At 39.8% G+C, this 27,981-nt stretch overlaps 1 protein-coding gene across 1 annotated transcript in view; it reads left to right on the plus strand.

Annotated features, from left to right (window-relative positions):
- Positions 1-27,981, plus strand: part of LOC124595695 (DNA-directed RNA polymerase, mitochondrial) — a 294,066-nt gene that overhangs the window by 56,237 nt on the left and 209,848 nt on the right. Inside the window, exons 7-9 of the mRNA XM_047134553.1 lie at positions 1,906-2,070; positions 13,325-13,477; positions 21,318-21,494. Of these exons, the coding sequence (XP_046990509.1) occupies positions 1,906-2,070; positions 13,325-13,477; positions 21,318-21,494 (495 nt within the window). The remainder of the gene's footprint in view (positions 1-1,905; positions 2,071-13,324; positions 13,478-21,317; positions 21,495-27,981) is intronic.

Genomic DNA, 27,981 nt, shown 5'->3' on the forward strand with positions numbered 1-27,981 from the left:
AATGGCTGTCCACTAAGGCACTGGCAGGTACGACAACTGTCACTGACCCGTTTGTTATATTGGTGCTGCATATAATTTCCACAGATGCTAGTGCCTATCTTCAAATGCTCTGGGAATTTGTGTGTATGCTGCCGATGAGTATTGTGTTGCCTGTTGATGAAAATGGTTGTGATACCAGAAAAACTGGTGTCTTTCTTAGTGAGTGCTGCCATTCCTTAGAGGGGAGCGGTAGTACATTCCTTGTCATCTTGTGAGCTTTCGCCATCTGTTGGATACTTCCACCATGTTGTGACAACTGTTGTGTTGTGACTCCTATTTGTTGCAACTCTTTCTGGATATCTGTAGAGCTCTTGTGTTGTAGTGTCACAACTACTTTTGTTACTTTTTTCCTGTTGCAGTGGGAACTCTGTAAGTGATATCGATGGAAGTGAGAAAGTTCCCTATATTGAATCAATAGCCTCTGCCAGCATATCTAAGCTCAGTTCCTTGTGAAAATTTGTCAGATTTCATTGGTATCAACAGATGGCATTTCTGAGTCTGATACAAAGCATATTAGAGTTTGGAGATACAAAGCATATTAGAGTTTGGAGATATTGTGAAGGGGTTTTATCCCCCATTTCTTCATGATATAACAGCTGCAGAATTTGTTATTCCACTGATCAGAGTGTAACAGTTGGAAGTTGGTGAGGTGACAGTAATGTATTCCACCATATATTCGTAGTTTTGATCAAGTTGACTGACCAGATACCCAGACTTTATATAATTATTTGATACTATAGAAAAAATATGATTCCACTTGTGTGAACCCAGTTTTTGGGTTCTGTGGCCAACATGACAGTAAATGGAGGGCCATTTACGTTATCAAACATTTGTGTGATCCACTGCTGATATGGATCAGCGCAGATGAAATTCCCATCAGGGTGACTCGTATCGGACTGTTTCCTTCTCCCTGCTGTCTTGTTAAGGTCTATAAGTTCTCATATGTGTTTGCCAACTCAATTTACACATGGTGCACTTTATGTCCGTAAAACTGATGTTGTGTTCGTAACACCAGCGTCACCACATATGCTGTTTTTATCTGCTGTTGTTAACGCACACTAGAAAACTCTTTACTAAATTCCTTTATTATTAGCATTCATTACTTTACTGAGGTAACAATAATAATGAATCAAATAATTTACATTCACAAAAAATGAAAACTGAGAGTAAAAACTGATTTTTTTTAGTATTTCCCAAAGAAAATGGAAAGATTCAAGTGCCAGGGGAACAGAGGCAGGAATGATAAGGAGAGGAAGGCTAACCTGTGGGTTCCTGCAAACTATAAGAAGCCTAGTCTGGAGCGAGGATATACAACCAATGCAGATGAGTGTTATACTGAGCTTATTATGCTCTAATACTTGTGTATGCATCAAAAACAAGATTAATGAAGAGAAGGCAGGGGAGCAGAATGCATGCGTGTGAGATGAAATGTCAAGGAACCAGAAGAGGACTTACTGTAATATACAGAGTAAGAAATCAGATGTTGAGAGACATAGTGTGAGAGAAGTCCATGCAAGGGGCCATAGAAAATACGAGATTAAGATAGTAAGGACATGTTAAAAGAATGGTAGTTGGCGGGATACTGAGACAAGCTCATGAAATGATAATAGATGGCAAGCAATGTAGCGAAAGACCAAGAGACAGATTTTTCATTGGAGTGAGGGAATGTTTGATGAAGAGAGGAGGACAATGGGACATTGTGGAGAGGGAATTGCGATGGGGGGACAGAAAAAGTAGGAATGGCTTATGTTCTGAACAGTATTAAGATAGTACAGACAGCTGCTGGAAACTATAGAAGGTGGTGGTGATGAGTAGTTGCTGTGTACCACTATGTTCATTACATTATCTATTTTTCTTTTGTTTCAGAATGTTACACTGAATGATGTCTTTGCAAAATGCAGTTTTGTGGGAGATCAGCAGGAAGTTACTTTAGCAGCTGTGCGAAGAATATTACCAGATTTTGAACCTTGTTTACCTCCTCCTGAGACCTGCTACTCTTGTAGTTTATTGAAGGAACTTAATGAAAATAAAGTAAGTGTATTTAAGTACCTGGTCATTGTCTCATATAAGGTGGTGGTTCACTAGTTATTTGACTCTGCACTTACATCTAGTAGTGAATTTTATTATTTGATTTTGAATATGTCTGCAGTGGAAGACAGTCTAAGAATGTGTTCAGAGATGGAATACGTGATTTTTTTGTGTGTGTGTGTGTGTGTGTGTGTGTGTGTTTGTTTGTTTGTTTGTTTTGCAAGACAGGGGAGGACTTCAATTCTCTGTGCTGCGTAGGTAAGATGAGTGAGTTCTCCCACTTTCTTCCTGAAATCTTACAAGTAGCCTCAGGATACGTAAAGCTCACTGACGGTAAAATAGTTGTGATAAATGTTTGACCATAATATTTTCAGTAACATAAGAGAGGTTCTGCCCTTCATCATTCCCTAATCGTTTGGAACTACATCTACATCCTCCACAAACCACCATGCTGTGCATAGTGGAGGGTACCATGTATCACTACTAGTCATTTCCATTCCTGTTCCACTCGCAAATAGAGTGAGGGAAAAATGGCAGTTGAAAAACCTATGTACGAGCCCTAATTTCTGGCATCTTATCTTCATGGTTCTTACATGAAATGTATGTTGACAGCAATAGAATCATTCTGCAATTGACCTCAGATGCCATTTCTCTAAATTTCTGGAATAGTGCCTCACGAGAAGAGCATCATCTTCCACCTAGGGATTTCCATTTGAATCCATGATGCTTCTTCATAACACTTGTGTGCTGATCATATCTAATAGTGACAAATCTAGCAGCAAGCATATGAATTGCTTCAATGTCTTCCATTAATCTGACATGGTGGAGATACCAAACACTTGAACAGTACTCAAGCATTGGTCACATTAGCATTCTACACATCATCTCCTTTATTGCTGAGCAACACATTTCCAAAAGTTCTCCCAATAAAACAAAGTTGAGCATTCACCTTCCCTACTACCCCCCTGATGTACTCATTCCATCTCCTATCCCCTGCAATTTTATGCCTAGAAAATATATAATTCATGTGACTGCGTCAAGCAGCATCCTAATAATGCTGTATTTGAATGGTACAGGATTGTGTGCCTGACCGAGACTCAAACTCAGGACCTTTGCGTTTCGCGGCCATCTGAGCTACCCAAGCATGACTCGTGCCCTGTCTTCACAGCTTTACTTCCACCAATACCTCGTCTCCTACTTTTCAAACTTCACAGAAGCTTTCCTGCGAACCTTGCAGAACTAGCACTCCTGAAAGAAAGGATATTGCGGAGACATGGCTTAGCCACAGCCTGGGGGATATTTCCAGAATGAGATTTTCACTCTGCAGCAGAGTGTGTGCTGTTATGAAACTTCCTGGCAGATTAAAACTGTGTGCCCAACCGAGATTCGAACTCGGGACCTTTGCCGTTCACGGGCAAGTGCTCTACCATCTGAGATACCCAAGCATGACTCTCACCCTGTCCACACTGGAGGGAGTAAAGCTGTGGGGACAGGGTGAGAGTCGTGCTTGGGTAGCTCAGATGGTGGAGCACTTGCCCATGAAAGGCAAAGGTCCCGAGTTACAGTTTTAATCTGCCAGGAAGTTTCATATCAGCACACACTCCGCTGCAGAGTGAAACTCTAATTCTGGTACAGGATTGTCACTTATCAAGGTGAAGCAGCTGTAAGACTCTGTGGTCACATTCAGGATGGCAACTGTTCAAACCCCATATATACATTTTTTGTGTTTTCGCTGAATCACTTATGGTAAATGCTGGGATGAATCCTTTGAAAAGGGTTATGGCTGATTTTCAGCCCAGTCCGAGCTTATGCTCCATTTTTATTGACGTCATTGGTGAGACCTTCAGTCCTGATATTCCTTGCTTCCTTGAATTGTTTGGCTGATGTTTAATGTTATGTGCTTCATAGTATATATTTTCTGTGGAATACAACACTGTTATCACAACAAAATATTATTGTTAATGAGAGTATGATGGTAAATACTTCAGATAGACATAAATAACAATGGTTATTAGTGTACATAGTACTGAGAGGAACTCGTAGTTGAAGTTTATCCCAGCATTCACTTCTCCTGATAGAAGAAAATCACAGAAGACCCAAATCAGAATTCTACCAGGAATTTGATCACTATTCTTCTCAAAGGTATGTCTAGTGTTTTAACCCCTGTAACAATTTGCTTGGGGGGGAGGGGGGGCACAACATAGAAAAATTTCACATTAAAATCACCCACTATCATCTTTTAGTGGAATCTGCTGGCATATATGAGTTTATGTAACTGAGCAAAATATGAGCATCTTGGGACATTGACTTGAGTTATTTCCATGGAATATAATATTGCGGAGATGCTGAGTCGCAGATAGGCACAACGATATTGCACATTCCATCCTGGATTTTCTATTGTTTGATTCCATGGGATGTATTTTGTTTATTTTTGCAAGTATTGCAATTCTACTTGAAATTCCTTAATTTCTTTAACATTAGTTTAATTTTCTTTTTCCAATAAAGCTTACTCTTGAGTCCCCTCCTTATTCTGTTCCTTTCAGGTAAAATATATTTTCTGATTGTAATTTGATTTTTACCACCTTTTGATAAGCTTACTATATTCCATTTGATGTAATTTGTCTCCTGTCAGTCCCATTAACCTGTGACCACTATCAAATAATTGTTACCAAATAAAAACAGTCAATGAAGTTGAATTTCTGACATCCATGTCAGTGTCTGTTCAACCCTGCTTCATTTAGCAAGGTGCATATTCACAAGAAGCTGCACTTTCCAGTGGTCTGCAACCATCACCTGAGGTCTCTCAGTCTACTACCTCCCATATTCTCTTGACCAAGCTGCAAGATGGACTTCCCAAGAATTCACACTTGACAATAGTGTCTCTGACAACTCTATCTGTGGTACACCAGCCTGCCGATTCCCAGAGAGTTTAATGAGACTAAATCTCGGTAGAGGTATGTTCACTGCAGGCTCATTCTAGACTTGGGTGCTTTTGAATGAGATCTGGAATCAAAGTGAGTAGTTCACATGGTGATCAAATATCAACAGACCTCTCAAGTATGCAGCCAGTGTTGCCATTTAGGATTCAGTAAGTCTTTGTGTCACCTGCATTGCATTTTATCAAGTGGGTAGCAGATATTGACTCACTTTGCTGTGTACTGTGTGGGTTATTGAGCAGCCCAGAGTCTCCTTTAAATTTTTCAAACAACCACAGATCAAGCATTGAGACAAACTGACTGTTATTTTTGTTTCAAAACTTGTAATTTGTTATTGTTAAATTTAGGGCAGCACAGAAACTGACTGTACGGTTTGTTTACATAGAGTGTTTGAGGAATCTATGTTGTGAAAAAATACAAATTTCATGTAAAGGTTATTGCTGTAGTAGTTTTTATGCTTTTTGTAAGTGCCTGACTCAACTTTGAGTAATGATTTGTCTTCAGAAAAGACTTTCTGAGTTGGTTTGCTGAACTTCTTAGTGGTCATACATCCACCAGTGAAGAATTTTCTGGAGGTCAGCCAAAATCAGTTGATATTTCAAAAGACGCCATTGCTGCCCATAAGATGATTAAAGATGATCAGCATGTGTTAGAGGCATATTTAGGTGTATCAAGGACTGCAATACAATTGATTTTGCGAGAACATTTTGCTGTTCCTGATGGATTCCATGCAATTTGACCGAAGCTCAGTAACAGGCTCTTGTCAATTGGCGGAAGGAAATGCTCAAAAAATTCAGTTGATGAAATGCAAAATCTGTGTACCCCATCATAATGGGAGCCGAAGCTTGGACATATTTGTATGAGCCAGATACCAAGCAGCACTCAACCCTTTGGATATTCCAATATGAACCGTAAAACAACCAATGTGGTACAGTTGTGAAAGGCTAACCCAGAAAGTGATTTTTTATGGTTATGCTGGCCAAGTCAAGACCATTACTTTAGAGCATTAAAGCACAGTTTATGCTGAATGGTGTTCAGTGATTTGCTTCACAGAGTGGGGTGGCACAGTGGTTAGCACGCTGGACTCGCATTTGGGAGGACGATGGTTCGATCTCGTGTCCGGCCAGCCTGGTGCAGATTTTCCGTGATTTCCCTAAATCGCTCCAGGCAAATGCCGGGATGGTTCCTTTGAAAGGCCATGGCTGACTTCCTCCTCGTCCTTCCCTACTTCATTGAGACCAATGACCTCGTTGTTTGGTCTCCTTTCCCCAACAACACCCCCCCCCCCCCCACCCCCCCAACCCAGAACTCGGTGATTTGTTTCTCACAAATTATTGATGGAATCTGCAAAAATAACTGGAAACATTGAAGGACAATACCACCTATCACATGTCTCACCAAACAGTTAATTATACGATGGAGAAAAACACTGATTTAACACATTTTTGTCACCTCAGTAAGCTGGTAAAAAGATTTTCCATACCCTGTTTTAGAGATTCCAACAACAAAATGGAAAAAGTGTTTCCAGTGTAGGTTTGAATGCATGCAAAAGTGTATAAATTTTAAGTGTGAACTTTTCAGCAAACAATGGAACAATTTGTACCAAAAATGTTTCATTTTCATCATTTTTGTAGAAATGATCCTTGTAAGTGTAAATATGTGAGGCATGAAAACTTAAATGATGGTGCTAAAAGATTAATGTTGTAATCCAATAAGCTCATATTATAAGTGTATAATCAATCATTTGAGGTTACGTCTCAAGCTCCAGTAAGATCAACTATATATTGTTTTTCTGAATTGGTGCCTTGCTCTGTAAGGCAATGGGCATTAAGGATGTTAGTGTAAAGGGAGATGGCATCAATAGTGATGAGCAGGGCACCATGTTGTAAAGGGACAGGAACTGTGGGGAGTAGGTAGAGGAAATAATTGGTATCTTTTATATAGGAGGGTAGGGTCTGGGTTATGGGTTGAAGGTGTTGGTCTACAAGAGCAGAGATTCTCTCAGTGGAGGCACAGTAACTGGCCACAATGGGGCATCTTGGGTGGTTGGGTTTATCGACTTTAGGAAGCATGTACAAGGTAGGAGTGCGGGAGTGGTAGTGGTGAGCAGAGAGAAGGAATCTGGAAAGAGGTTCTGAGATGGGCCTAAAGATTTGAGGAATGACTGTAGATCCAGCTGGATTTGTGGAATGGGGTCACTGTGGCAAGGTTTGTAGGTGGATGTGTCTGACAGCTAGCAGAGTCCTTCTGCCAGGTCATCCTTGCGGTTCAAAGCAACAGTCGTGGAGCCTTTGTCTGCAGGTAGGATTATAAGGTCAGGATGAGTTGTTAGATGGTGGACTGTGGTTCTTTCTGTGGCTGTAAGCTTAGTTTGTATGTTGAGGGATTTGGGGAATGATGGTGAGGCAAGGTTCGAGGTTAAGAAATTATGGAAAGTTAATAGTGGGTGATATGGGCATAGTGGGGGTGGATCACGGTTGGATGGAGGAGTGAACTGAGTTAGGCAGGACTCAACATTGGTCCTTGGTTGAGTCTGATTGGTGGTGAAAAAGTGTTTCCACTGTAGGGGCTGGGAGGAGGAGGAAGGCCTTTTACAAGTCCTGGAGTGGGGCAAAAGGTGAGGCCTTTGGAAAGGACTGATTTATGGCTAAGGTTTCTGGAGGAAAGATACATCCCTACACAACCGCTGCTCCCAACCCCTTACCATATGGCTCGTACCCCTGTAATAGACCTAGATGCAAGACCTGCCCTATTCATCCTCCCACCACCACCTACTCTAGTCTGGTCACTAACATCACCTATCCCATGAAAAGCAGGGCTACCTGTGAAACGAGTCGTGTGGCCTACAAGCTAAGCTGCACTGCTATATAGGCATGACAACCAACAAGCCGTCTGTCCGCATGAATGGCCACAGACAAACTGTGGCCAAGAAACAAGTGGACCACCCTGTTGCTGAACATGCTACCAAACATGATATCCTTCATTTCAATGTCAGCTTCAAAGCCTGTGCCATATGGATCCTTCCCACCAACACCAGCTTTTCTGCCTTGGGCAGGTGGTAACTTTCCCTGCGATATATCCTTTGTTCCTATAACCCTCCTGGCCTTAACCTTCATTAGTCAGTGTCTTCACCCAAGCAGCTCCTTCCCTGTTTCCATTCCAGCACTACACAGCCCTCATTCCACCATCGCACGCAGTCCTTTCTGTCTCTCCTTTTCTGCTACCCCCTCTTCCCTCCCCACCTCTTCCCTGCTGCCTGTCTCACCTCCTGACTGCGCATAGCTGCCCTAGCCTCTCTCCAACTTGTCCCTGCATGCTCCCCAGCAGCACTTCACTGTCCGCCACCCCAACCCTGCTGTCCCTCCATCTCCCCACCCCAGTGACCTCCCGACCCCCACTGAGTCACCACTCCAATCGTACACTGGTGCTGCTGCTCGCAGTGTGGCCTCAGTTGCTCGAGACTACAGTCTTGTGTTTGCGAGTTGCGTTTGCATGAGTGTGTGGGTATGTGTCTGTCATCTATTTTTGATGAAGGTCTTACTGGTGGAAAGCTTTATTTGTGACAGTCTTTTCTTGTGCCTATTTGCGACTCAGCATCTCTGCTATATGATTGTTTGATTCAACAAACTCACCTGTCACGATTGCAGCGGATATTGGATCATTGACTTAGTTTGATGGATCAGTGGAAATTGAGAGAGTAAGAGATGTTCTGTTATGTTATTGGTAAGGATTTCAAAAATTGAAACCATTCACTTAATAGGAAAATTCTGTACCAGCTTGATATATAAATAAACAAGCATATATATTCGTGCATTTGGTAAAGTTGAATGGAAAGGTCATTTTTAGAGTTAGAACTATCTTTATTATGTTTAAAGGTTTATTAAGGAGAATATTCTGTCATGGTTGTCCTGTTTACTTGCTGGAGTTATTCCTTATGGACGTCATGCTGTAACAAGGACAGTGTTGCCGCACTTGACATCATCGCAAGGCCAGCATTGAGACTCCTGCTCCATAAGTGACTCCAACTAATATCAGGGATTCTAATATAGCATATAGCAATAATGTCGATATATATATAATCTTAATGTATTGGAATCTATGTATTCTACTATTTCAAGAGAACAGCAGTTGATTGCAAAATCCATCATTTTATTACAGCAGATCTTGATTTTAATGTAGATCTGCTGTAATAAAATGACAGATTTTGTGATCAGGTTTTGTTCTTTTTGACTGTTGTCTATATTGAATCTGTTTGTAATAGAATTTTGTTTAGTTGGTTGAATGTCATAATCTGAACTGGATGTCAGTGTAACGTAAAGACACATGCTAATCTCTTGTGTTAAGTAGTCAACAAGTAATAAAATCAGTTGTACCTCCAAGTTGTTGGAATACTGATTTAGTGATCATTGGCATCAAATCAAGATTTAAGATGATTTCATGTAGTCTCTAATTTGACGACTACTACGTGGCAGATGTGTAGTTTATCAGTAACACACATATCAACCGAACTCTCACAGACTCTGTTATCTGGGCCGATGGCTCACATTTCTTCTAACAGGATGGACTAATAAAAATATTATGAAAAGAATGGATTGTTATTCACCATATAGTGGAGATGTTGAGTGCAAAAAGCAAAAAGACTGTAAAACAAGTTAACTTTTGGCCAAAATGGCCTTCATGTGAATTAGGGAAAACACAAACTCTCTCTACTCTCTCTCTCTCTCTCTCTCTCTCTCTCTCTCTCATGCAGATGTTACTCATACACATGACCACAGTCTCTGCCTGCGACTTGAGCAATTGTGTCATTTATAAATACTGTATTAAAGTACATTTTTCAAACAGTGCACAGGTCCACATTTTTGCATGAGGTATGCTATATTAGTGCATACATTTGTTTGTTTTTTATTGTTGTTCGAGGTACTCCGTGGGTGGCATATGGCAGTTGTGTTGTCCTGCAGATGCCTTTATGTCACAAGTACATTATGGAGTTTCCAATGTTCCATGTACTCAGAAGAGGCCACTTGGGGAATGCAACAGTGCAAGGCACTTTGGGAGATTTTATATATTGAACAAAAAAGAATGTCCTGATAAAATTAGAAGCAATTAGATTTCAGAGAACTGTACTCAGATATTGATATTGAAAGCACATTTGCAAAAGATAATACAGTAAATGCAAACCATTATACTACTCAGTGAAAATTAATTGCTATTAGTGAGAAAAAAAAGAAACAAATTTGTGCATTGCAATGGAATATATTTCGAGAATAATTTTTCATAATTTTGCCACCCAGAACCCTCTCAGCTGACTTTCACGTGGGCTACCATTGCGACCTGTGGTAGTAAAGGCACCATGACAGCTACGGGCAATATGAACATTATTTTTGATATCTTTCCTGATGGTGCTGGCATGTTCCAGCAGGATAACTGTCTGTGTCTCAAAACCAGAATTGTGCTATAGTGGCTTGAAAAGCATGATAATGATTATACATTGATGATTTGGCCACCAAGTTCACCTGATCTCAACCCAATGCAACACATCTGGGATGCTATCGAGTTCTAGCTCAATGTCACAAACCTCCAGTCCTCAATTTACCAGAATTATATTACCTGTGCATAGACATCAGGAGCCATGTACCTGCAGAAACCTCCCAAGTACTTAATGAATTCCTGCCGTGCGGAATTGCTGCTGATTACATTCCGTACGTAGACCAATGTGCTATTAAGCAAGTGATCATAATGTTTGCCTCATCAGTGTACTAGTCACATGATAAAAAGTTGTTTAATTTTGTGTAAGCGATACTTCTCTTCATCACACGTGATGCAAGAAAGAAGGAAAGCGATTAAAAATGGTTAAGTATTGCAACAATGACTTTGTTAACAGTGAGAAAGATTTTTATTTTTCATCACATACTTTGATTTGCAGTATAATTTGAGGCTTGAAAGGGCTTCTTCAGTCTGAGACAAAGTGGAGGCTCTGAATCAAAGGTTGCATCAGATATATAATAAGCTCAGCTGCTAATTTCTTGAACTACACTGTTGAGTGGAGGCTCATATGGCTGCTCTGATGTGTCAAATGTGTGCCCTGCACTAGAAGAGCAGAGTGAATGTGGGTATATGTGTTTGGAACTGTGTTTCTAGATGAAAACCTGGTATCTCAGGAACTGGTTATTAAAACTGATAAAAGATCAGATATGGAGGGAAGAATATGATAATTCAAGTGGTTAACTGTTGGAGCACTCATAACAAAGTTCCATAAATTGCCTCTTTTCAAAAAATCAATCATCCTCACATATTACCAGGAACTGAGACTTGACCAAAATTTGACATAGAAGGGAGGGATATTTTAAATAACTTGTGGAACATATATTGGAAACAGAGTTTTCCTTGGAGGTGGTAATTTTATTGTAACAAACAAAAACAGAGTATAGCCTGATCCGAAGTGTATTCAATTGTGAAGTTATTTTAACACATACTGGTCACCAGATACATGCCCATCAGACATAGAGCTATTCAAAGACAGCCTTAATGTAATAATATTGGAATACCTCTATTAAATGGTTCTAGTAAGGAGTGACTATATTTTGTTAAGCATTGGCTGGGGAAATTAATACATACATTAGAGATGTAAAAAGTGAGTCACATTGGTAGTAATACTGGGACTGAACACATTTCAGACAACTGGCTTTAAGTGCTAGTACACCCACATACAAGAGAAATATTTTAGAACTCATGTTTACTAACAGACCTGGCCTTAATAACAGTATTTTCAAAGAGACAGTGATTAGAGGCCATGATGCTTTTATAGTGGTTATGGTCCAGAGGTAAAAAGTTTATTGACAAAGGTAGGAGAGTCTTTCTGTTGGACAGAACTAATAGGCAGTTACTAACTTCCTTCTTCTTGTAGGAGTTGTAGGCAAAATTCAGAGACATTGCCAGGCACCAAATTAATATTTACCAGTTAAAGTAATTAACTAATTGAAGATCTGTCTTGGGTATTGTTATAAAATCATATATTATTAGGCACTTGACTCAAAGCTGCTTCTTTTTCGTGCTCTTTATTCTGTGTTATTCAAGTGGTCGACATGCTAATTTGGATTTAGCAGTGTTAATGGTACAAGGTGGGGCCAATGCCCTTCTTGTCACCACCTCCTATCCTCCCCCACCCCTGTCACCATGGTACAGACGTTGTGGACCCCATCTGTTTGCATCTAGCATTATCCATCTAAAAGTATTATGGAACATATTTGAAATGTTTGAAAATTGTGTAACAGAAGTGGGACATAGAAACTAACCCAGTATTCACCTATTTGGATGTGGGAAACCACCTAAAAACCACACCCAGACATTTGATTCAAGGCTGGCACACCTTGCCAAATCCCGGAAGTGGATTGCTAACACATGCAGCTATCAGTACGGGTCCCCTTGAGTCAAAACTGATAAAGGAAACTTGTAAGGTAAGCCTGAAGTTTAGAAGAATTACCATAGTCAGATTTTGGCAAAATTTCTTCAGAAATTTATTGGATGTTCTAGTCGTATCTGAAGTCAGTGAATATGTTAATACTTTCCATCGAGACACTCATTATGCTTGTTGAAACAGAAGACAAAAATCCAAGCTATTAAATTGTGCACTTATTAATGCATCCAACCATCAGGCTCCTACAGTCATATCACCATTTAATCACAAAAGTTCATAAATGTATGATATTGAGAAACAATTAAAATGTTTACACTGGATGAGGTGCTTCTACATGACAATTTCCATTAGATTTGCCACTGAATACGGAAAAAAAAGTTTGTTTCCTTGTTCATATTTATGAAGGATTTCTAGTTCAGCAAAAAGTTCCAGATAACTGGAAAAGAGCATACATCACACTTGTGAGGCCTGTTCTAATGTACTGTTCCAGAATATGGGGTCCTTATCAAGCCTAGCAACAGATATCATATGATGTCAAAAATGTACTGGTAGTTGGTGAATGATGTTTTACTTATATACAAGGCTGCTGGTTTATTTTTGCTGGGCAGATATCGGTCTGTTTCTCAAAAAATAAATTACACAACCACTGACAATTTGCATGTAACCCGTCATTCAACAACTTCATCAAGGCTGTAGGACAGGATACCTTGAATATAAAACTGTTGTGCTGCTAGTATTGAAATAGTTTTTATGATCTCAGTGTCAGTTGGACATCAAAGAGCAAAATTTCAACTGTATGTGAAGAGTGCACTGCCAAAATATATCTTCTGTGGTGACAGTTTCTCATCACAAAATGTTAAGGGAATGAACATTGTATTTATTAAGTTTCCGTTTAATGCTTTTTCAGGAAGGCAATTATAAATCACCTGCTGATGGGCTGTTAACAAATGAGCAAATCAGTGACTTGATGAGACAGCAATTTCAGATTGAACTAGATGGCCATGTGAAGGTGAAGACTATTGAGAAGAGAACAGAACCAAATGCCACAATCCAGCACTATGTAAGTAGACAAAAAAAACTTATAATACTGAAATGTCAGTTGTTATGAGGGCTTAGGTGTATGTCAAATATTATGAGTGCAAATGAAGTTATTTTATACCTCACACAAATTTCTGTAAACATTAGTTCTCAGTATAAGTTTTTCTTGACTTTCTGTTTCACAGAGTTTGGTCCAATGTTGAAATTTATAAAAACAACTGAAAATTAGCTACATGTAACACATAATCTGTATGCATTCTTCACAACAGAATTTCATAACATTCATGTTCCCATTGTTCCATCAGTGTTTAAGGAAGCAGTACTGAAGTACACTCCATGTACTATCTACTTGTGTTCTGACACACACACACACACACACACACACACACACACACACGATCTCAGTGCAAAAGCACAACAGGGTCTGAGCTTCTTGTAGGAATACAGGACTTGCTACAAGCAAGTTTGTGAGTGGACAGCAGACACTACTAGAATGTGAAAAATTGAGAATTCGGGTCAGACAGGAAGCATGGCAGAATGGCCAAGGCAACCACTCTCGTTAAGTGGGAGATCCAGGTTCAAGTCCTGGTCCAGCACAAATTTTTAATATTCACCATGAAATTATTTTATATATATAAAGGCTGGAGGAAAATTGTGTCATTTAATTTAAACCCTGGATAGCGTATGCCAGTCGGAATCAAAAGTACTAATGTTGTGTAGGTCGGCAATGCACAATTTTTAAACTATGGAAACTTGGCGCCACGCATTCCGGTTGGCCGTGGTATTGCCCAGTTGTCATTCATTGGTTGACTGGGAAGTGCTGTGGTTGTTGGTTCACACATACAAACGTCCCTCACCCCATCACTGCCCCAATGTGATATGCACACAGCTCGAATAGGTCTTGCTATTTGTCTCCACTTCACGTCAGAGGAATTCACACGTAAGCTTTGGTTCGGAGTGCACACACACATCACCTGCAATTTAGTCATTCAGTAAGCATGGCAGCACAGTATTTGTTTGAAGAATAATGAGTTATTGTTTTTGTTTATGGACTAGCCGACTGTAATGCACATGAAGCTTGACGGTTGTATGAGGAACGGTACCCAGCAAGACGCCACCCACACCCGCAAACGTTTACAGCAACTCACCAGCAACTAGCTGAAACAGGCTCGTTAGGGGGATATCATGATGAAGATGGAAGGCCTCGAACATGACGAGATGTTGAAGTCACTGTTCTCGAGTGCTTCAAGGAATCACCTACGACAAGTACTCTAGCGGTCAGACACGACATGGGGGTTATTCACTGGTTAGTCTGGAAGGTTTTGAGGGATGGCGGCCAGCATCCATTTAGTTTCCACCCTGTCCAAGACCTAAATCATGTGGCAGACTATGAACACAGGCTAGGGTTTTGCTGGTGGTTTGTGCGACGTGTTGCACGACATCTCGGCTTCCCCACCATTGTGTTGTTTACCGATGAGTGCATGATTCCATCGGGATGGCCTTTACAACACTCGAAACATTCATTACGGGGCAAGAGGAAATCCTCACATCATGTACGTCCATGGACACCAGGAACGATTTTTGCTCAACATTTGGGCAGGCATTGTGGGTGACCGTCTGATTGGAATGGTCTGTCTACCTCCTCAACTTACTGGGGAAAATTACCTTCACTTTTTGCAAGAAACTCTACCCAGTTTGCTGGAAGGTGTTCCCCTGGACATACGGCTACATGCGTGGTTGTAGCATGATGGGGTACCCGCACATAACAACTGAGTTGTGCGCTCATATTTAAATGAACTCTTAGACGGCCGTGTAATTGGCAGAAGTGCTCATAGGACATGGCCCCTGCAATCACCAGACCTCACACCACAGGACTTTTTCCTGTGGGGATTCTTCAGGGTTCTAGTTCACCCATCTGGACGCGAACCACTTAGAAATGAAGAGGAATTAATGGGTTGCACACAACACGCAACCAATCATATCAGGGCAACGCCGGGCATCTTTGAAAGAGTTCGGCAAAACACTGTCCAATGTTACCACACTTTTGTCACGTCAGAGGGTCGCCAGTTCGAGCACCTGCTTTAAGTAAACAATGTCCTAGTTGCAAAAATGGCCCTTTTCACTGCCGACACAATTTGTAAAAGACTTTCTGTACACGTACTAACAGCTGTTAATGGGTTTGTTTCCGGTACGTCTTATCATGAAACGACAATGGATATGTCGGGACCCCTGTGGATTCGCCCCCAGAGTGGAAGGCTGGCAGACTACCACCAAGTGTTCCAGCAGGCAAAGCATTCACAGTCATGTGTTGTCCAGAGCATCCAGCAACAGAGCCATCCTGCAGCCAAGTTTCATAGTTTAAAAATTGTGCATTGTCGACGTACACAACATTAGTAATTTTGGTTCCTACTGGTATTAGTTGTCCAGGGTTAAAATTTCGTGACACAATTTTTCTCCACCCTGTATATACTGAGGTGACCAAAGTCATGGGATACCTCTCAGTATCGTGTCAGGCCTCCTTTTGCCCGATGTAGTGCAGCAACTCGATGTGACATTCGCTGAACAAGTCGTTGGAAGTGCCCTGCAGAAATATTGAGCCACAGTGCCTCTATAATCATCCATAATTGCAAAAGTGTTGCCAGTGCGGGATGTTGTGCGCAGACTGTTGTCTCAATTATGTCACATAAATGTTTGATGGGATTCATGGTGGGCGATCTGGGTGATCAAATCATTCGCTCATTGTCCAGAATATTCTTCAAACCTATTGTGAACAGTTGTGGCTCAGTAACATGACATTGTTGCTTGGGAGCGTGGAACTCCATGAATGGCTGCTAACTGTCACCAAGTAGCCGAATATAACCATTTCCAGTCAGTGATCAGTTCTGTTGGCTCAGGGGACCCAGTCCATTCTGTGTAAACATAGCTCACACCATTGTGGAACTACCACCAGCTTGCACAGTTCCTTGTTAACAACTTGGATCCATGGCTTCATGGGGTCTGTGCCACACTCAAACTGTGGCATCAGCTCTTACCAACTGAAACTGGGACTCATCTGAGCAGGTCACAGTTTTCCAGTCATCTAGGGCCCAACTGATATGATCATGATCCTAGGAGAGGCACTGCAGGCAATGTTGTGCTGTTAGCAAAAGCACTTACAACAGTCGTCTGCTACAATAGCCCATTAAAACCTAATTTCATTGTGCTGCCCTAATGGATATGTTCGTTGTATGTCCCACATTGATTTATGTGCACTGTTGCTTGTCTGGTAGTACTGACAGTTCAACACAAACACAGCTGCTCTTACGGTATGTTGATAATTTTTGCTTATGGACCGTCTGACAGCAACTGAATTAAATTATCAACATACAGTAATATTACACGCAGCTGAGGAAGGCAGGACTGCAAAAGTTGAAGACAGGTGCTCTTGCTCATTAAGTGAAGGCTGCATTGTTTATGGTGAGAGGTAATGCTTGAACTTCGGTATTCTTGGCACACTCTTGACACTGTGGATGTCTGAATATTGAATTCCCTAATGACTCCCGAAGTGGAATGTCTCGTGCATCTAGCTCCAGCTACCAATCCATGTTCAATGTCTATTATTTACTGTCATGCTGCCATAATCACATCGGAAACCTTTTCACATGAATCACCTGAGTACAAATGACAGCTTTGCCAATGCACTGCTATTTTATTCCTTGTGTATGCGATACTGTTGCCATTTGCATATATGCATATCAATCACTATCCCATGACTTTTGTTGCCTCCGAGTATAGTAAATGCATTGTAAGTGTATTGTTCACATCATCCTTTATTTTGCTTCACATCCATTTTCGCACATTTTTTTGCATATATTGGAGAATCCAGTGTTAATAGCTCGTGACAGAATTAGTATTCGACTTGATTACATCTTCTCACGGAATGAGTATGTACTTCTGATTTCAATGGTATTGCTTCTTGTTACTGAGTAGGCCTGTGCTTTGCTGTCTTAATAACCAAGGCTTTCATGCTTGCAAACGCTACAAATGCAACAGAAATGACAAAAATGTGTTCACACATTATTAACAGTATTTCAAACAAAACATTTTAGCAGAAATCAATGTTTTACAGTTATCCTCCCACACCAATGAAAATCTGAAAGCAAATGAAACATACGTCTTGCACTTTCGTCATTGGATCTACTAGTGAATGCTGTATAACTGTAAGTCACTAAATGCAATATCATTAAGTATGGTGAAAATACATTCACTCTGTACCACACAATTGTACGTACAAATATGCACTTCAATGTAGAACATTTTTGCTGCATAGTAATACGTCTGGCATAATAATTATATAGTTTGTAAGTAATACTACAAAGCAAACTCATTGGTGAGAAACAACACCATTCGAAGTAGCAATACGTACTCATTTCACGGAAAGATGTAATAAAGTTGAATACTAGATCTGTCAAAAGCTGCGAACATGGAGGCCTCCATTAAATGCAAAAAATGGATGTGAACTAAAATAAAGTAGAATATGAACAATATGCTTACAGTGCATTTAAATCAAGCAGTTCACACTTGGATTCATAAGCAGGAACTAATGTTCACAGACCAGTATGACTTTTATGCGAAACAAAAACAAATGTAGAATCATGTAGTTCGCACAATATGATAATGAAAGCAAAATCAATCATATTGCAAGCAATATACTCACAATGCAAATGAAAAAGTGCAACACAGACACACAAAATTGTAAAAAGGAACACAGTGTTATGAAATTAGCTTCTGTTTTGAATGAAACCAAAACAAATACGAAAGACTTTAGAATAAGAAACCAGAATGATGGACTGATAAACTTGAAGTGCTCCAAGCGGCCTGGCAGCATCCCAGAGTCGTGCTACTGGGAGTCTCTATATGGGTTTCATCCCCATCACCTCCATAAATTGCAGTAAGTAAAGAAACATAATAGAAGAAGAAGCTCAACTTAAAGAAGTTCGGTTTGAAGAAGTTCAACGCGGACAAATATTACACAGTTTCGAAAAATCAGAAAGAAGGAAAGACGTTTTGAAGAACACTTTAATTATGACTCCTTTTCTCTCTGTTCAAGAATATTTCTGCACTCCACATCAACCATGTGGTAGATGATTGAATCCACAAGAATTTAAAGAATTCACACAACATCGTCATGAGCAGGAGTGCTATGGTACAGCGCACAAGACTCAAGGCTTTGTGATTATTTTGATTTTATCATAAAACTAAACACTGGACTAAATTTTTTCTTTCTAAAGTGTATTAACAGACACTTTTCTTAAAGTGATACTAAAGTAAAGTGAGTAAGTGGTGTGAATTACACTACACTCTTGCTAATCCGGCCATTCCTGGCACATATGAGTGCCGGATTAGCGGAAGTGCCCAATTATTGAGTGTCTGAAATTTATTTTATTCATTTATTTTGTTTTTTATTTTGTTTTTGTCCAAATAAACTACAATAAATCTCTGGATGTCATGAATTCAGTGCAACCAAGTTGCAATCAAGTCCTCAAATGAAGCACTAGTGTAATGATTAATTCGTGACATCCAGAGATTTATGGATCTGTATGATATTTTCATTTATTTGGAGAGATGCATATGGGATCTGAAAATTGCATAATGAAATGCCGAAACTGGTAGCCTTCAAAATAAAATAGAATAAAATAACACAGCTGTCAGTGAGTTTCATTGAGATTGACAATTTCATCCTAATTATTGTTTATTCGCGTTCTGTGATATTTAAAATTATTATTATTTATGAGAGACTGATACCTATGGCTCTCATAGAGGGAAATGATACTTTGGAAACAATTATGCAGGTGATTTCATATCTGAGAACACCAAATGAATGAAAAATTTTCTCAAATGGACAAAAGATTTTGTCAAATAGATAACACATTTTCTTAGTTGGAAGGAATGTAGATGATAAATATATACAAATTTTAGGAGATCGTCATTTAGATTTGGTGGAAGAAAACATAGAAAACAAAATTGAATATTTAGATACTGTAAGTTCTGTATGGATGTTCCAGTAAATAAAATCAAAATATTAGGAAAGGAATTAATAGAAACAAAGGATAAGTTAGAACTAGTTACAACTAAAAATGTAGAAATTTTTACATCATTTAAAAATGAAATGAAACAACAATTGGAGAAATTAGTCTGGGATCTTCTGGTAGTTATAGAACTGATCGTAATAGAGATCTGGTGAATAGTACATTACTATATGCAGGATGTTGTGTCTGCTCACCATACTTCCTCTAGGTGGTCGGCAGAATGTTTAAGATTAGTGTTTTTGGCTTTGGTCTTTAACGTTACGTATGAGAACCAGACCATTTGCCTCGTAACTTTAACACAACTCTGCAACCTGAAGATGTCCTGTGAACAAAACCAATCACAATAATAATCAGTAACATTAGTGTCATCTGTGGTAACCCCATTGCACAACGATGGGGATAAAAGTTATACTACTCTGTAGAAACATATAAATAATCATATAAACTTTGAGTCTGTTAGACTGGAGTTAAGCATACAATTAGATGGTTTATATTTTGGTCACAAAAAGTGTGTGCTACATATGAAAAAACATTACTTTAAGAATATGTTCATTACAGTAAGTAAAAGACTGATAACCAGAAAAGTGAGTAGTAGTTACTAAGGTCTTGTTGTTGTTGTTGTGGTCTTCAGTCCTGAGACTGGTTTGATGCAGCTCTCCATGCTACTCTATCCTGTGCAAGCTTTTTCATCTCCCAGTACCTACTGCAACCTACATCCTTCTGAATCTGCTTAGTGTATTCATCTCTTGGTCTCCCTCTACGATTTTTACCCTCCACGCTGCCCTCCAATACTAAATTGGTGATCCCTTGATGCCTCAGAACATGTCCTACCAACCGACCCCTTCTTCTGGTCAAGTTGTGCCACAAACTTCTCTTCTCCCCAATCCTATTCAATACTTCCTCATTAGTTATGTGATCTACCCATCTAATTTTCAGCATTCTTCTGTAGCACCACATTTCGAAAGCTTCTATTCTCTTCTTGTCCAAACTATTTATCGTCCATGTTTCACTTCCATACATGGCTACACTCCATACGAATACTTTCAGAAATGACTTCCTGACACTTAAATCAATACTGGATGTTAACAAATTTCTCTTCTTCAGAAACGCTTTCCTTGCCATTGCCAGCCTACATTTTATATCCTCTCTACTTCGACCATCATCAGTTATTTTGCTCCCCAAATAGCAAAACTCCTTTACTACTTTAAGTGCCTCATTTCCTAATCTTAATTCCCTCAGCATCACCCGAGGTCTTATGAAAAGAAATAAGTTGAAGGCTTTAAATTGAAAGTGGCTGAAGGCATCATAACGCCATTGCGTACAGAAGTAGTTGTGGTCCCTATGAGTGCTGAGGCCCCAAACTTACCACTAGAGGAACATGGGTGTGCACACACTCAAATGACAACAGACTGAGCTCGTGCACATGTCGGATCATCCACTGTACTCAGGTAGTGCTGAAAACAGAGAAATGGAGACCCCAAAAGAGGAGCAATGGGGTATAGTGAAAATATTATGTCATATTGAGTTTAGAGCCCAGCGGCAAACCTAGAAATAGTACTCTGATTAATTTGGATGATTGAGAGGATTTAAATACTGCTATACCCTAAACAAAAGTTTTTAATTTGCTTTGAAAAATCCTAGCATTATTCTTCATCTTGTTTTCTGTACAAATCTATGCCAAGGACATTTATTATGAGTATTTTCTCTTCCCACCTATGGAAAAAAAATTTAAACAGTTCACAAGTTTTTTCTGTAATTTATAAAATTCTATTTTTGGTAAATTTTTATTTTCAGAGAGAGAAGTTAGAAGAAGCACAAAAATCTTGGAGAAAATCAATCCATGAAGCATTTGAACGAGATGTTGAGGTCCTGCGTGTGAGACACAGTGCATTTAAAGCCTACAGAACCCCAAATCTGTACCCATTCTTGAAAATTCTGGATCCTGATGAGTACACTGAAATTATTATGCAGGTAAGCTTATTACCAAAGAAATCACTCCTAAGATCTTTTAATGGAGTTGTGCCAAGCATTTTCTGTGCTATGGTATATGATATTTTACAAGAAATTTCCAGTTTAAGGTCATTAAATGAGAATTTTACACTTGAGATCCCGTACCTAGTGCATTTTTAACCAGGCCCTGTTAATTCTTCTACCTCTCTCCCCTCGCTCAAATGATTCTTCTTGGACATTTATTTCAAAATCAGTTGGTACATGGTTAAATGCAGAAACATGTCAGTGGCCTTTTCATTTTTTTGAATTGAAATTACATAGAGAAAAATTTGCTAACTGGATACTTCGAAACTAAATGGAATTGGATACTTTTTCCCACAGCATTGCGTCAGATGCTGTAAATGTCTGTGATGTACTCTTGGTGTGGATCAGTAGTGTGTGCTCCTGTGATTAATTTGCGTTCACACACTAATCAGATCCAAAGTGATGTAGAATTTCTTTAGTGTATGTTAGTTCTAAATGTTAAGCATAGTCAAGAAAAAATGAAAATGGAAATAGAAAAAGTTAGAAATTCCTATAAATAACCATCAAGATTTCCCCATAACCCATAATCCATATCTGCAGAATAGAAATGCTTCCTACTTAAAATGGCATTTCATTAAAAAGTAACAAACAGCACTGCATTAGACTTACAGTCTCTCAGCCATCGATCCTCTTTGGTAAAGTTTACAGGCCACGTACTTGCAATTTGTATCCTGTTATGCAGGTAGGATCCTGGGATGCCCTTAAGCAGACACAGAATACCAGTTCATCTGCTTGGGAATGTGCAACAGTGTGCTATTTTAGTGCCGTAGCAATGCTTCCAAAACCCAGGAAATGTTCCTCATAAGCCAAAAAAAAGACCGACTCAGAGTAACAGCTCATCAACAAAAGCTGTATGGTAGAAATACAGCAATGTCAACAGATGTAGGAACTGCTTTAAGAGTTGCAGTTTTCCGACAAACTCTGAATCATATGTCAGGCCAGCAATACATGTACTGTCTGTAGCAGTGTGCAAAGTTTTAAACATCGAGATCTGACCATGACAGAATGAAGAAATGCATTTGTCACAGAAGAGTCTCACTTCAGTGTAAGAATGGTTCTCTGTGTATGCTCATATGGAGGAAGGCAACAGGTGGTTCAGTCATGAGAATGTTGTGGAAAAAATTGATTTCAAGTGTTGTGGTAGTGGAATTTTGGAGGAGTTGGACAGAGCATCATGTTGGATGAATGTTTGGAGCTTTGCATTTTCGTTGTTGGTTATTCTCATTGGTACGGAGATGAGATAATGCAACCGCATGTTGTATTTTTGAGAGGTGCAGTTAGTCCAGGCTTTCTCTTTGAGAACAATAACACACCGCCACATCTACCAGGTCTGATGGATGAATTTACTAAGGTAAAGATATTCCCAGCATGCACTGCCTAATAAGATCTCTGGATCTGAAATCTGGAACACATTTGGGAGACCAACTGTAGGCAGACTGTTGCCAGACCTCCACGCACTATCTCTGTTAGTGTTTTCGAATCAACTCAAAATAGCCAACCATGTTGCTTCCAGAATATGTGGCCACTAATAACAACCCTAAACTATATTAAGTATTTTATTGTTGTATAAGAGGTTTAATGGTTTTGTTAAATTATTTTGAAACATATATCCAGTGTTTCAGAATTTTTATTGTCAGGTGTTTTGGACACTATTTTATTTCTTATGTACTATCAAGAGGTAGTTGTCACAGGGAAAACAAAACTGGCATTACATGAGTCAGGGTGTGGATTGATAGATCTCTTAATCTATCAATGAAAATAATCAATTTTTGAAATTATAATGTAATTGGATGGATAAAAAAATTTACTCACCAAGTAGCAGCAGGAGAACACACATATAAAAGAATTGAAATTTGTAAGCTTTTGAAGCTAGTGGCTCCTTCTTCTGGCAGAAGGATTAAAGGGGAAGGAAGAGGGGTGAAGGGAAAGGACTGGTGAGGTTTAGGTAATGAGGAGAATTCAGAAAAGTTGCCCAGAACCCTAGGTTAGGGGAGACCTAACGGATGGGGTGAGAAGGAAAGACTGATTGTTGTGGAATGCACTTGAGATTTGAATATCTGAGAGCTTAAAGGTGGAAGATTGAGTGTTATGTAAGACGGAGATTGTGCCCAAGTTACTAAGAGTGAAAAGCTAAATGCATTATATGTGGAAGAGGTGGGGGGCAGACAAAAATAGACAGGTCAGAAAATAAAAGATGTAGAAGATATGCAATACTAGAAGGGTGTGAAGAAAGGAATCTTTACTGAGAAGAAATGCTGAGACCAAAGAAATTAATGCAAATTAAGATCGGGTGGGTAGCAAGAAAGAAAGACATGTTGTAACACCAGTTCCCACCTGCAGAGTTCTGAAAAACTGTTGTATGGGGGAAGAATCTCAATGGCACATGTGGTGAAACAAGCAGCATGGTCACAACTGTCATGTTGTAGAGCATGTTGTGTGGATGTTGTGTGGTGTCAATATACACCCTCTGCCTGTGCCCATCATCCCAACCAATTAACAGTGTTTATGTAACAGCTGGCACATGACGTGCCATTTCACAGGTAACTCTCCCTTTGATAGTATGTGTTTCACCAGTTACAGGACTAGTATAGGTTATTGTAGGAGGGTACAGGGGATAAGTTTTACAGGGGGCTGCTCACAGGGGTAGGAGTCATAGATTAGGGAAATAGGTACAGAAGGAGTGTACGGTCTGACAAGGATATTGCAGGGATTGGAATGGTGACGAAAAGCTGTTCCAAGTGTGGTGGTCAAAATGTGTGATAGAATGGGGCTCATTTCAAGTTATGATTTTAGGAAGTCATAGCCTCATCAAAGTAGCCGATTAATACTTTCGAGGCCAGGACAATGCTGAGTGACAAGAGATGTTCTTCTACGTTGTTTTTTTGGAGGGTTCAGCTTACCTGGATTGGATGTGATTGCATGGGAAATCTGCTTTTGAACTAGGCTAGTAGGGTAATTATGTCCAGTGGATGCTGAAGTGAGAATGGTGGTGTGTTGCTGTAGAGACTTTTTACAGCAATACACCACACATTAACAAATACATTGCCACAAATGCCAAAGCTGTGTGGGGGGGAACGTTTGACATGGACGGGATGGCAACTGTCAAAAGGTAACCACTATAGTTTGTTAACAGGTTTAATATGAACAGAAGTGTGTTGTTGACCCTCGAAGAGGATGAGGTCGAATATGAGGGAAAGTGGCATGGAATTCACAATAGAACCATGTGAAACTTAACTGGGAGAATGTATTAAGAATTTATTCTTGTAATCTCCAAACACATTCTCCCAGTTAAATTTCACATAGTCCTATTCTTGGAATCTCTAAATATGCCCTCCCAATTAAATTTCACATGGTTCTATTCCGAATCTCATGCCACTTACCTTGATATTTGACCTCATCCTCACTGAGGGACAGCTACACACTTCTGTTCACATTAAACCTGCTAACAAACAACAGTACTTACATTTTGACAGTTACCATTCTTTCCAGGCCAAATGTTCTCTCCCAAACAGCCTTGGCATTCAAGGCAAACATATTTGTTCAAATGCAAACTCTTAACAGCAATACACCCCATTCTCACCTCAGCATTCACTGGACGTAATTACCCCACAGTCCACCCTTGGTAGCTGAGTGGTCAGTGCGACCGAATGTCACATCTAACGGCCCCGGGTTCGATTCCTGGCTGGGTCAGAGATTTTCTCCTCTTAAGGACTGGGTGTTGTGTTGTCCTTATCATCATCATCATTTCATCCCCATCGACATGCAAGTCACCGAAGTGGCGTCAACTTGAAAGACTTGCACCAGGCGAACGGTCTACCCATTGGGAGGCCCTAGCCACCCGGCATTTTCATTTTACCCCACAAGCCTCGTCCAAAAGCAGACTTCCCGAGCAATCACTTTGAATTATGGCACTGCTGATCTCTCCAAAAAACAGTTTAAGAGTACATGCCCTGTCACTCAGTGTTGCCCTCATCTTGCATGTTGTAATCATCTCCTTCACCTTCTTAAAATCGTGCACTGAAATGATTTCCATTCTTTTTGACGTTTTGTCCACAACACCTAGAACAGCTTTTTATCATCCTGCCAATCTCCACAATATCTTTGTTAGACACTATGCTCCTTTTGCACCTATTTCCCTACCCTTTAACTCTTACCCTAGTGACTGTCCTCACTATAAGACTTGTCCTGTATACTCTCGTACCACTCTCGACTAACCCTGTGACTGGCAAAACATATACTGTCAAATGGAGAATGTCCTGTGAAATGACACGTCAAGTACCAGCTGTTATGTAAACACTGTTCGGGCTTTTATATTAGTATGACTACCACCTTGGTACCAGTTAGGATCAACGGGCTTAGGGAGAGGGTGTATGCTGGAAACACACAATATCCTTTTGCAGAGCATGCGAGTCCTGACCTTGCTGCCTGTTTCACTACATGTGCCATCCGGATTCTTCCCTCAGACACCTGTTTCTTAGCACTGTGCAGGTGGGAATTGGCGTCTAAACATGTCCTTCGTTTTTGCCGCCCACCTAGCCTTAATTTACATTCATTTCTCAAGTCTCAACATTTCTACTCAGTTATTATTCTCCCTTCTAGTTTCCTATATCTCCTATATCTTTTATTTTCTGACCTGTTTATTTTTGCCCCCCACCTCTACTACATAAAATGCACTTTGCTTTCAGTAATCTCTGTCTTGAATATTACCCAATCTTCCACTTTTAAGTTGTTAGGTTTTGAAGTGTCATCCAATGCAGCCCCCAACAATCAGTCTTTCCTTTTCATCCCGTGTGCTAGGTCACCCTGACCCATAGTTCTTGGTGACTTTTGCGAATCCTGCCCATTTCATAAACCTCACCAGTCTTTTTCCCCTCACCCTTCTTCTTCCCCCTTCAGCCCTTCTGCCAGAAGGTGTCACTGTCTCCGAAAGCTTGCAAATTTCAGTACCTTTTGTGCGTGTTCTCCTGGCACCACTTGGTGAGTAGTTTTTTTTAATCTATCCAATTATATTAGATCTCTTTAACTGGTAGATAGTTTAGATTATTTGAAAGGGGAAATTGATAGGTAGAATTTGAATAAAGTGGGAGTTCCTGAAGTGTGTTGGGGGAAAGAACAAGACTTTTGGTCAGCCCAATATAGGGTTATCAACACAGTATCAAATAGGGGTAATGTAGGAGTGGGTCTAATAATGAACAAGAAAATTCGGATACAGGTAAGCTACTATAAACACCATAGTGGACATATGATCATAGGCAAGATAGACACAAGGCCAACATATATGCAATAGTAGTAAAAGTTTATACGTTAACTAGCTCCACAGATGATGAAGAGATTGAAAGAATGCATGACAAGATAAAGTAAATTATTCAGATAGCTTTTGGTTTAAGAATTAGAAAGTTGTACATGTAGAAAAGACATGGAGACACCGGAAGGCTTCAGATTGATTGTATAACGGTAAAACAGAGATTTTATAACCAAATTTTAAACTGGAAAACATTTCCAGGAGCAGAGGCAGATGCTGATCATAATTTATTGGTTATGAACTATAGATTAAAAATGAAGAAATTACAATTAGGTATGAAATTAAGTAGATGGGACCTGGATATCCTGAAAGAACTAGAGATTGTTAGAAGTTTTAACAGTAGGATTAGTCAACAATTGTCTGAAACAGGTAAAACAATACAGAAGAAAAAATGAGTAGCTTTGAGAGAGTTAATAGTAAAGACACCACAGTGTCCAACAGATAAGAAGACAAGGCCTTGTAGGGATTCTTGGATATCACATATCATCATCATCATCATCTTGGACATTTTCCAGCCTCTGGCCGGGTCTATATGTAACATAGACCTCTCCATCATCTTCTGTCTTGCTACCATCTCTCCATCTTCGCCTTGGTCCAGTCTTCTCCTTTCTTCTGGACGCATTCCTCTACTCCTTTCAGCCATCTGTCTCTCGGTCTTCCTCTTGGTCTCTTTCCTTCCAGTTTCATCTCGTGTATCCTCTTCTTTTCCATTCTCTTAACGTGTACATACCATCTCAGCCTTGATTTCTCTATCTCCTCCTGTAATGGTCCCACCTTCATTAACTCTCTGATCCTCTCATTTCTTAACCTGTATATCTTTGTTACTCCAATACTGTTTCTCAATAATTTCATCTCACTAGCTTGTACTTTGCTTTTCTCTCTTCCTTTCATAACCCAGGTTTCTGACGCATATGTCAGGATCGGTACATAGTATGACTGGTATATAACCTTTTTACTGATTTGGGGTACATGCTTGCTCCATATCAGGCCTCTAACACTGTTCTGAAATGCTTCTGCTTTTCTCCCCCGCTCGCTTATTTCTCTGTCGTTTTTTCCATCTTCCTGTATCAGGCTTCCTAGGTACTTGAAACGCTCCACTCTCCTCAATCGTTCCCCACCAGT

This window comes from Schistocerca americana, chromosome 2 (assembly GCF_021461395.2).
Source record: "Schistocerca americana isolate TAMUIC-IGC-003095 chromosome 2, iqSchAmer2.1, whole genome shotgun sequence".
Classification (NCBI taxonomy): Eukaryota; Metazoa; Arthropoda; class Insecta; order Orthoptera; family Acrididae; genus Schistocerca; species Schistocerca americana.